At 55.3% G+C, this 9767-nt stretch overlaps 1 protein-coding gene across 1 annotated transcript in view; it reads left to right on the forward strand.

Annotated features, from left to right (window-relative positions):
- Positions 1-376: 376 nt before the first annotated feature.
- The window catches only part of CD101 (CD101 molecule), a gene marked incomplete at its 3' end in the record, with an annotated part of 16615 nt that continues 7224 nt past the window's right edge, over positions 377-9767 (forward strand). The window contains 5 exon segments of the mRNA XM_009695498.1: positions 377-410; positions 2667-3044; positions 3966-4382; positions 7506-7787; positions 8673-9056. Coding sequence (XP_009693800.1) covers positions 377-410; positions 2667-3044; positions 3966-4382; positions 7506-7787; positions 8673-9056 — 1495 coding nt within the window.

Genomic DNA, 9767 nt, shown 5'->3' on the forward strand with positions numbered 1-9767 from the left:
TTAATCATTCAGTAGATGCCCTGGCAGCATGGCAGGAGCAGTATGGCTCAGGGGTAGATGTTTCATGCCACCATCCTTTCCAGGGTTTAAAAAAACCAAACCAAAACAAAAAAAAAAAAACAAACAAAAAACCCCACAACAAAAATCCACAAACAAAAAAACCTCACAACCAAAACAAACCCTACCCAAAACCGCCAAACAAATCCTTTTGGAGAGAGTCTCTGGGTTTGAGCCCCTTGCTAGTGTTTGGCTGTATGCCTGAGAGGCCAGATTTCCCCTGCCCGGGATGTGCCCCTGTCATCCTCCCACCAGGTCCCTGTCACCTGCCGGCAGGAGCAGCAGCAATGCCCAGGCCATGCGGCACTGACGAGATGCGATGCCGCGCAGCAGCCGATACAACGGCAGACTGGGTCTGTGCCAGCGGCCGCCTGGCCTCAGCCCTCCCAGTGCAGCTCCCCGTGGTCTCCCTGCCCCTGTGAGCAGTGCTGGTCTGGGATCCCCCGCATCCAGGTGCCTGCCCATGGGATGTGCTTACCGGAGAGCATTCCTGGCTGATTTCTGGCTGTGTGGTGATCCTTCGAGAGCTAATAATCTGCCTGGGCTGAGCTGGTTGTTATGATGGAGAGTCTCTTGCCCTTATAGCCGATGGGCTGGTGGGGGGTGCTGTGGGAGAGACACCCCACTTGGGGTACCCCACTGCACCCTTAGAGCTTGGTCAACCATCCTTGGGGAGCAGTGTGACAACCCAATCTGTACCTAAGGCACCTGCAGGTATAGAAAATAAATAGCTGGTGGGAGCTTCAGCCCTAGAAATCTGCCCCCATCCCTTCCTGGGGTCTGGGCCCTTGGCCCCTCGGTTAGCAGGGAGCAAGCTGTTCCATGCAACAAAGCAGGAGTCGCGAGGCGGAGGGTTAGCCTGTGAGATGCTGTCGGACAGCAAAGCCACAACCGGTAGCACCGGCCACCTGGCACGCACACAGCGGCAGGAGGGGCCTTGGGCATCGCCCTTGCCCAGGCGGCATGGGGCCGGGGTGCCGGCTGTCACCTCCCAGAGGTGTATTACTTTCCTGTTGCACCCCACTCTCCAGCCTCTCTCCCCGCTGATTCTGAGCAGAGGAAACCACCACTGCTGGGCAGCTTCCTCCCAGCCGCTTTCAAAATAGCAGGGTGACTGTCATCACCACCCGTGAGAGCCTTCCATCACCTCTCTGGGAGAGGACCCAAGCAGAGCCATTTTCCATGGGGCTGGCACGGTGCCTGGCAGCTGCCTTCCTCTTCCTCCTCCTCCTTCTACTGGGTGAGTGCTCTGCCTGGTGGTGGGCTTTCCTGGGGCAGATGAGGGGGGAAGTAAAGCACCCCCTTAGTGCGGACGGGATCCTTGCGGGTGGTGACTTAGCAGGGTGCCTTGCTGGGGCCACGGGACCAGGACGGCCCTGCTGTGGCCGGTGCTGCTCTGGCTCGGTGGCTGTGGGGAGAGGTGCGGTGGCATGTTCTCCTTCTGGCACTGTGGCTTCACTCCAAAGCGATAGCCTGGACCCTGGCAGGGTTTCGGTGAGGGGATGTGCACACCCCTGTTGTGAGGCTGCTGAGGGTGTGGAGGGGGTTACCTCACCCCCTCTTCCCTTGGGAGAGGGTTTTTGAGGGTTTCTTAGGCTGTGCCGCTACCAGCTCTCTTCCTGGCCCAGTCTCCGTGGTTGGTTTTTGACTGAGTGCCTATGTCCTGTGGGCATTTTGCTTGGGGTGCATGCTGGGAACCAGAACAGAGCATCACCACTGGCAGCTCTGCAGGAGGGGAGGGTGCACAGGTGGCCATCACCTCCTCAAACCCTCTGCAGGCAGAAATGGAGGGAGCCCTTGATGCCTCCCAGTGCCCTCTGCCTTTGGGTCTCCGTGGTTGGTTTTTGACTGAGTGCCTATGTCCTGTGGGCATTTTGCTTGGGGTGCATGCTGGGAACCAGAACAGAGCATCACCACTGGCAGCTCTGCAGGAGGGGAGGGTGCACAGGTGGCCATCACCTCCTCAAACCCTCTGCAGGCAGAAATGGAGGGAGCCCTTGATGCCTCCCAGTGCCCTCTGCCTTTGGAGGAGATCTTGCTGGCCCCCTCTCCTGCACCCTCCCCAGTTTCTGTCCATGGAGCACCTCTGCAGCACCCAGCCTGCCCGTTCCTTCTGCTGTCGCATGTCCCTTGGCTTCTGCACTGTATCTCCATCTCTGGCAGCGGTCAGCTCTGCACCTGCTCCCTTTCCTCCCCAGCTTGTGCAGGACCTGAGTGCTTGGCCTACTTAATTTTAACACACCACAAGCTTTCTCCAGTGATCTCAGTCTGGTTGCTGCTCCCTCTGAGCAGCTGGCTGAGAGATGCTCTCCAGCCATGAACAGTCTTGACAGCCCTCTGGCCATGATGCTCTGACCTCTGTTGTGTAATGCCCAGTGTGCTAGGAGACAAGAAACTTAGGAGGTCTGCTGTTACAGAACTTGTTCTTGCAATTGCAAGGGATGTGAAGTCCCTTGGACTTTGTGCTTCAAAGAATGAGACTGCACAGCAATTCTTTTCAGTATTACATTGCAGTCCCATGCACACCCAGACCCACTGCTGTATTGGATGTGCAGCACTCCGGTAACACAAACCCCTGCAAACACTGCGTGTGCCGACTTTGCTGGCAGGTTTGAGCACTGGCCAACGGGTGGTGACTGTTCAGAAGGGACCCCTCTACCGTGTGAGGGGGTCCCACATCACACTGTGGTGCAAGGTGAGCAGCTACCAGGGCCCGGCAGAACAGAACTTCCAGTGGTCCATCTAACTGACCTCGGCCCCCGAGCGGGAGGTGCAGATCGTCAGCACCCTCGACCCCTCCTTCCCCTACGCCATCTACACCCAGCGTGTGCGCAGCCGGGGGATCTACGTGGAGCGGGTGCAGGGGGATGCCGTCCTGCTGCACATCACCGAGCTGCAGGACCGGGACGCCGGGGAGTACGAGTGCCACACGCCCAACACCGACGAGAGGTACTTTGGGAGTTACAGCGCCAAGACAAACCTCTCAGGTGGGTCCTGAAGGAGAGCCCTGCTACCTGCCGGGCAGGGGTGCAGGAGGGTTTCCACTGCCCCTACCTTTGCACTAGGGAGAAGTGCTTGTCTCTGGGTCTCTGACAGAGGGGCAGCTGGGGAGAGGGGTAGTGAGACTGGTGGGCACAAATTTTCCTTCTCTCCCCACTGTGGGATTGCTATCCTATCCCTGAGGGGCCAAGGTGGGGATGCCCAGATGTCTCCTTGCAGGTTGCTCTGGCCATTGCCTCCCAGCCAGGGCAAAGTGGGGGGAGAGGAAGCCTCTGCTATCCCCTGGCCCGACTTTAACTTCGGCTCCTGATGTAGCCACAGCATTTTGCAGCTAAGCACTTAGGAGGACAGGAGTTTGCAAGCTCTGTGCATTAGCTGTTGGTGTCTCCTCAGGTCAGGGTGTGGGATTTGACCTAAGTGGAATACCCACAGCAGAGGGAGGTAGCGGCTCCTGCAGAGCACTGGGAGAGGGAAGGCAGTGGGCTGGAGGGGCAGAGGAAAAGGCCCTACTGTGCGCCTACCAAGTCTACATGGTGATATGGTACTTCCACTTGGTATTCACCCCTGTTTGCTCCTTTATCCTGGTGGTGTACCAGCCTGTGCTTAGGATTGTGAGGGGCTGGATGTTAGTCTCCTTGGGATTGCCTAATGAGTACTGCCCATAGTTTGAAGAGGGTACTGCAGAGAGATTCACTGTGCTTTCTTCCCTGCTGAAGTTTTAACCACTTCACACCTTGACGTAGGCTGATGGAAGTCTTGTCAATCAGCTACAAAAGGCATTTCTCCTACACTGTCAGATCCCTTAGGGCCTGACCGTGGTTTTGTAGTGGCTGGCGCATTGCCCATCGAGGCCAAGAGATGATTTTTCCCATGACCAGCTGCTCTCTGTGTTTCTTTACCATGTTCAGTGATTGCAGACACCCTCTCGGCTTCCATGGCACCCCAGGTCCTGACCCACACTGAAGGGGACATGGTGGAGCTCACCTGCGAGGTGTCCAAGTCCACGGCCCAGCACACACACCTCTCTGTTGGCTGGTACCATCTTCAGGGAGCCGGACATCACCGTGCCGAGGAGGTCCTCACCCTCTCCAAGGACTTCGTCTTGAGGCCAGGGCCCTCTTACGCACAGAGGTTTCTGGTGGGGGACGTGCAGCTGAACAAGATTGGGAACACCACGTACAAGCTCTCCATCAGGGGAGCGGAGCCATCCGACCAGGGGCAGCTGTACTGTGAGGCGGCCGAGTGGATTGAGGATCCTGATGAGACGTGGAAGGACATCTCCCGCAAGCAAACAGGGAGGACGTCACTGGTGGTCATGAGCCAGGGTAAGGCCCTTGCACACTCACACGTTGGCTCCAACCCCTTTGTGTATTCAAAGCTTTATAGCAGCAGCCTTCAGTGGCCTTCGCCTGCCTCCGCCACAGCCCAGTGACCCACTGATAGGTCTGGCTGCCTCTGCTGGGCACTGAGTGGGGCAGGCTGGGCTCGGGGCCATGGCAGCCCGGCGTTTGGGAGCTGTTGGTGCTTTCTCGCTTTGGAGGTTCACGCAGCCGAATCTCTGACACCGGTAGCAATTGTGCAACCTCGTGGGCCCTTGTGAGGCGTTAGCAGAGAGAGCCACGTGTGCCCACGGCAGCCTGGATCCTTGGCAGCGTTAAGCTCCATTGCGTAGGAAACCACATTGTTAGACTCCTTGAGGGTCTCGTGGCCTGAAAAACTGAAGTACACAACAGGCAGCTGCCTGTCACGGTGTTTCAGCCATGGGCACCGAGGGACACGGGGATGTGCTGTGTGTGCTGCATAGCTCTGCTGGAGGTGGCTTGTCTGTCCGTGCTGTCACCAGTCTGCTGGTTTACAGAGCAACTGGTGTTGCTGTTTATTAGACCATCCCTGTGTCTCTTCCTAGTAGTTCATGTATGTGGCACTAATGGGACTGTGAGTCAGACTGTGCTTTGAAGAGGAATGCCCCAAGCTCCTGGCTTATGCTCTAGGAAAATGTAGTATTAGGTATTTAGGAAAAGGACACTTACACCTGCTACTGTGTATGAGATGGATTAAAATGGGAAAGTTTCAAAACCAGCCCCTTGCCAGTGCTGCCCATCTTCCCCCACCCCACTCTGTCTCTGCCAGGCACCTCCAGTTCCCTCTGCCCCAAAAGCCTCCCGTGGCTCCTGGCATCTGGAAGCTCTGCATTGCCTCGCCCAGGGCCAGTGGGAACACCCCTCTCTCCCCACTGCCGTGGGATGGTTACAGCACTGTGAGTTTGCTGCCGCTTCTCTGAGCACCCTGCCTGCCATCCCTCCTGCCACAAGCCCTTTGCTGGCTGCCGTCCCTTGCCCTGCTCTTCCCCCAGCTGCCTGTGGGTAGCTGTGCCCAGAGGAAGGGAAAAAATCTCTCTTTCCCACCATGAAGTTTTACCTCAAAGCAACTAAGACAAGGCTGCGTCTAGTTGATGCCCTTTAACATATGCAATAACATGCAGTAAAATGGGAGCAAGTCTCTTACTGAAAACCTGCCTGGGGAGGTGGTATATCCTGTCCCCACATCTCAGGGCAGATGGAGGAGGCTGCAGAGGCAGGGCAGTGAGGGGAACCGGTGTCTTTTGTGATGGTGATGAGTCAGAGCAGGAAACCAAAAAACGGATGAGTAAGGACCAAGCACCCCGTGTGCAGCTCAAGGAGGGGCAAGGTATCAGGGGGAGGGGGAGGGAAGGGCAGTCTCCCACTGTCAGAGTCTGGTTCCCAAAACCTGGCTGACTGACAAAGCTTTATTCCTCTTATTACGCACTGTTTGCAGCAATGGCTTTCCATGTCTGCTGCTGCCTGGCGAGCAATGGCAGTCGGTGCGCTTTCCTGTGTCCACTTGTTTAAGATGGTTCATCATGACCGGTAGCGTGGGGCTTTGGGTACCAGTGCCACAGGTTCGTTTAGAAGTAGAGAAACCTTGTCAGAATATTTGCCCTTTGGCAGCCGTTAAGGGTAGAAGGGAGGCAATGGTGGTAAGAGGACAGTATGGTGGTTGTATTAGAGCTGCTGGTATTGCTGGGGGGAAACAGCAGCAGGCGTATGAGCCCTCCGTGATGTCTGCAGAGCCAGGGTCTCCCTCCAGCACCCTGTGAGAGAGCCCAGGCTGCAGGGCTGAGCATCCTGTCACACTGGGAGCCGGTGACCGCTCTGACTGTGGCTAACTGCTCCATTGGTTTCTATAAACTCTCCAGCAAATATTTGGGAATGCCAAACATATCTGCGGTGGCTGGGATTCCTGTTCGCAAACTGTTTATGAACCAGTGTTTAAATTCACAGGGTACTCTGCTTTCAATAAATTATTCAAGCCCTTCCAGTGGCAGTCTGGGAGCTGCTCTGTTTTACCTCCAAACTACAGCACGTAGCCTTGCCCTTGTTGTTAGACACAGGGGCCACCGCAGTGACTCAAGGAGATGGAGTGGTATGAGCCAGGCTGCCTGCCCAGGGACTTGGGACTCAGACCCACCTCCTGGTTTTTGACTGTGCCACTGGTGTGTGGGGTCACAGCACAGGGTTTCGGGGCACCCTGTGGGTCTCTGCCTGCAGCCACTCTCCAGCCAGGCCGATGCCAGGAACCAGGGGGCATCAGTGGCAGAGTGGCTTTGAATGCCCCACGAGGGCTGACTGCCCAAGAGGGTCTGCCAAGGGGAAGATGACTTTGTGCTCCCCCTGTCCCTACCCTCTTTGCTTGCCAGCTGCTGGTAGTTGGTATCGGGGGCAGGACAGGGACTAGGAGATGACCTCCATCTCTTCTTGCTTCTCTCCCACCTCCCCATACTGTGACAAGTCTTGACATTTGTGCTTTCTGTAGGAACTAACCTAAAACCTCTCCAACTTGGAGAGTGTCTCTTGCCCATGTCCTGCAGCAGCCCGTGAGGGTTTCAGCAGGTGGGACCAGCATCATCAGATTCAGACAAGCAACTTGAATGCCAGCCCTCCATGCACAGACAGCAGAGTTAAAAACACCACTGAGTGATAAAGCCCCTTTTTGCCCCTTTCTGTTTTAAGGGATATTTGTTACATGAAGCAGAACAACTCCAAGAGGTGAGACGGCGCAGCCTCCTGCAAAAGCCCATGCCTCTGGGTTAGGGCAGCCCTTGGTCTGGATGCCTGAGCTGGGGGTGGCTGTGGCCCGAGGCCATCCTGGTGGGTGCTGTGCTCTTGGGGGGTTAGCTGCTCCGAAGGGGGAGCTCAGCTCCTCGGGGCTCTGGTGCTTCCTCCACCTGCGACTGCTGGTTGGTGCCTGGAGCTGGCAACTGTCTCCCCGTGGGCAAAATTTTCCATCCTGATCACTTTTCTAATGAAAGAAAATATTTCAAGGAGAATTCCTTCCTGTTTCCATCTGCATGGCCATCGGTGCTGCCAGGTGGAAGGGAAGGATTGGCAGGGCCACCCAGCACCCTCTTTGCTTTTGATTGCCCACAGGCAGAGACCTCTCCGTGGACGTCGCTGCTGCTGAAAGCTCCCTTTCTGAAGGTGATACCTTGCAGCTACATTGCATGGTGGGAGCCCAGAAGAGCAGCAGCAGGCACTTCCAAGTGCTTTGGCTCCTCAGCGGTGTGGAAGTGGCCAGGGTTGACCCCCATGGGGTATTGATTTGGGAGGACGAATATGAGGAGAGAGCCAAGCTGGGGCAGCTCCGAGCATTCAAGCAAAGCAACACGGTTTATGTCCTCACCATCTATGAGGTGGGGCTGAAGGACAATGGTACGTACCACTGCTCTGTTTCAGAGGTGAAGACTCCTGGAGATTTTCATAGCATCCAAACCAATCTGTCATCAGGCATCCAAGTCGACGTGAAGCCAATAGGTTAGTAAATCCTAATGGCTGCTTTTTTGGGTAAAGTGTGCAGTGATCCTTGACTGGGGAATGCTCCAAGTCTGGCCTCATCTTGGCAGGAGCAACACACCTGGTGTTTGCAGCAAGAGGGCAAATGTGCCATAGATTTTGGTAGCTAATAATGGGAAAAACACTTGCAAACATTACTGTGACAGATGTAGCATCTGTCAACAAAGTGTAAACCTTCAGCTCAGTCTCTTTGCACTAAGTTTTGGGGCAAATAGGTAGAGTTCTGGTGAAGCTGAGTCCTCCTGTGTCTTTGGTACCGAAAATTGTGAGCAACACCTGTTGCTGCTCCCAAGAATCACAGGATGACCCAGCAGAACAGGTACTTCTGGATGGGGGCTATCACTGCCATTTCCATCAAGGTGACCTCCCATTTTGGAGAGATGACTTGTGAGAAACCATTCTAAGAAAGATGTGTAGGAGATTCTTGGTTCCCTTGTCATAGCTAGATGATGACTATTCTGATGCAGCAGGAGCTGCCTGTTGGGACTCTATTTCTTAAGCATTTCTTTATGTATTTGTGTCCCAGGAAAGACATTAAAGAAGAAAAAAAACCCCAACCCAACCCAAAAGCCCACAAAGCCCTCTCCAAAGTTATAAGAAAGGAGTGGTTGAAAATTTCGGACAATTCCTTTCCTTTTCCAAGGTCAAGATTTATCTAGTCTCTCCATTTAATACCACAGTATCTCTGCCTTTCTGTGAGGAGCACAACAACGTCCCCTCCCACGCAGTAACTGTTGTTTGCAGAGAGCCGCATGCGCCTGTCCGTGTCCACCAGCACGCCGCAGGTCATGGCGGGAGATGCCTTGATCCTCCTTTGCGAGGTGCGAGGAGCAACCAGCCCTGTGTCCGTGCAGTGGTGGCACCTGCCACCACAGCACACGGGTCCCCAGGTGCTGGTGGCCACCATGGAGCGGGATGGCACCCTGAGCCTGGGCAGCACCTACCAGGATGGTGGAACTCGGGGGAGTCTCCGTCTGGAGAAAGCGAGCTCCGGTGCTTTCACCCTCGTGATCCCCAACACGTTGGATGAGAGTGATGGCGGGTGGTATGGGTGCAAAGCGACAGAGTGGTCCCGAGGCCAGAGCTGGACAGAGGAGGGGGAAACAGCAGTGACAGTCAGCTCCATGGGTGAAGTTGGGCCACCCTTATTTCTGGGCTTTCAAGCTGGATGTGCTTATGGCAAGGCTGGAGAAGTGGGGTGGGTGCATGTGGGTAGGATGGGGGTGTGCTGTGCCCTGAGCTCTGCTGCTGCTGCGGAGTGACCCGGGGCTGATGACTTGGCCCTGGAGTGCTTCAGTTTCCTTATTTCTGGCAGGGTGCTTGAGTCCTACATGAGATATTTTGAGAGAGACAAATGGGACACAACAGCTAAAATGCCCAGAGACCTGAAAGGCAGTGGCTTGCTCAGCAGGTCTTTCTGACTGTCTCCTTAACTTGAATACAAAATATCTGTTCTAGCAGCATAATTACTTACAGTCATTAAGCTCAACAAAGGCACTTGCTGAGTTGTGTGGTGGCCTTTGTCAGAGATACACCCCTGGTGCTGGCATTTGATCGCTTCTCCCGCCCGAGCACAGAGCTGCTAACCTCCCCAGCATGCAATGCCCGCGCCGTTTTTTCTTTTGATTGCTGAAATGGGTGCCTTTATGGAGAGACAGCTTTTGGCTGTCATTTAGGGTGGTTTTTCTTTCTTATCGCTGGACTGGTCATCTGAGAGCACCAGTCAGGCCACAGAAATTGTTCGGCTTTTGCGGAGGGTGAAAAGAAGCAGCAAACAGGGCAGCAGCATCCGCAGAGGATCCCTGGCTCCCTTCCACGGGATGGAACTGGCCTGGAAGC

The sequence above is a fragment of the Cariama cristata genome, unplaced genomic scaffold (assembly GCF_000690535.1).
Source record: "Cariama cristata isolate BGI_N322 unplaced genomic scaffold, ASM69053v1 scaffold3102, whole genome shotgun sequence".
Lineage (NCBI taxonomy): Eukaryota > Metazoa > Chordata > Aves > Cariamiformes > Cariamidae > Cariama > Cariama cristata.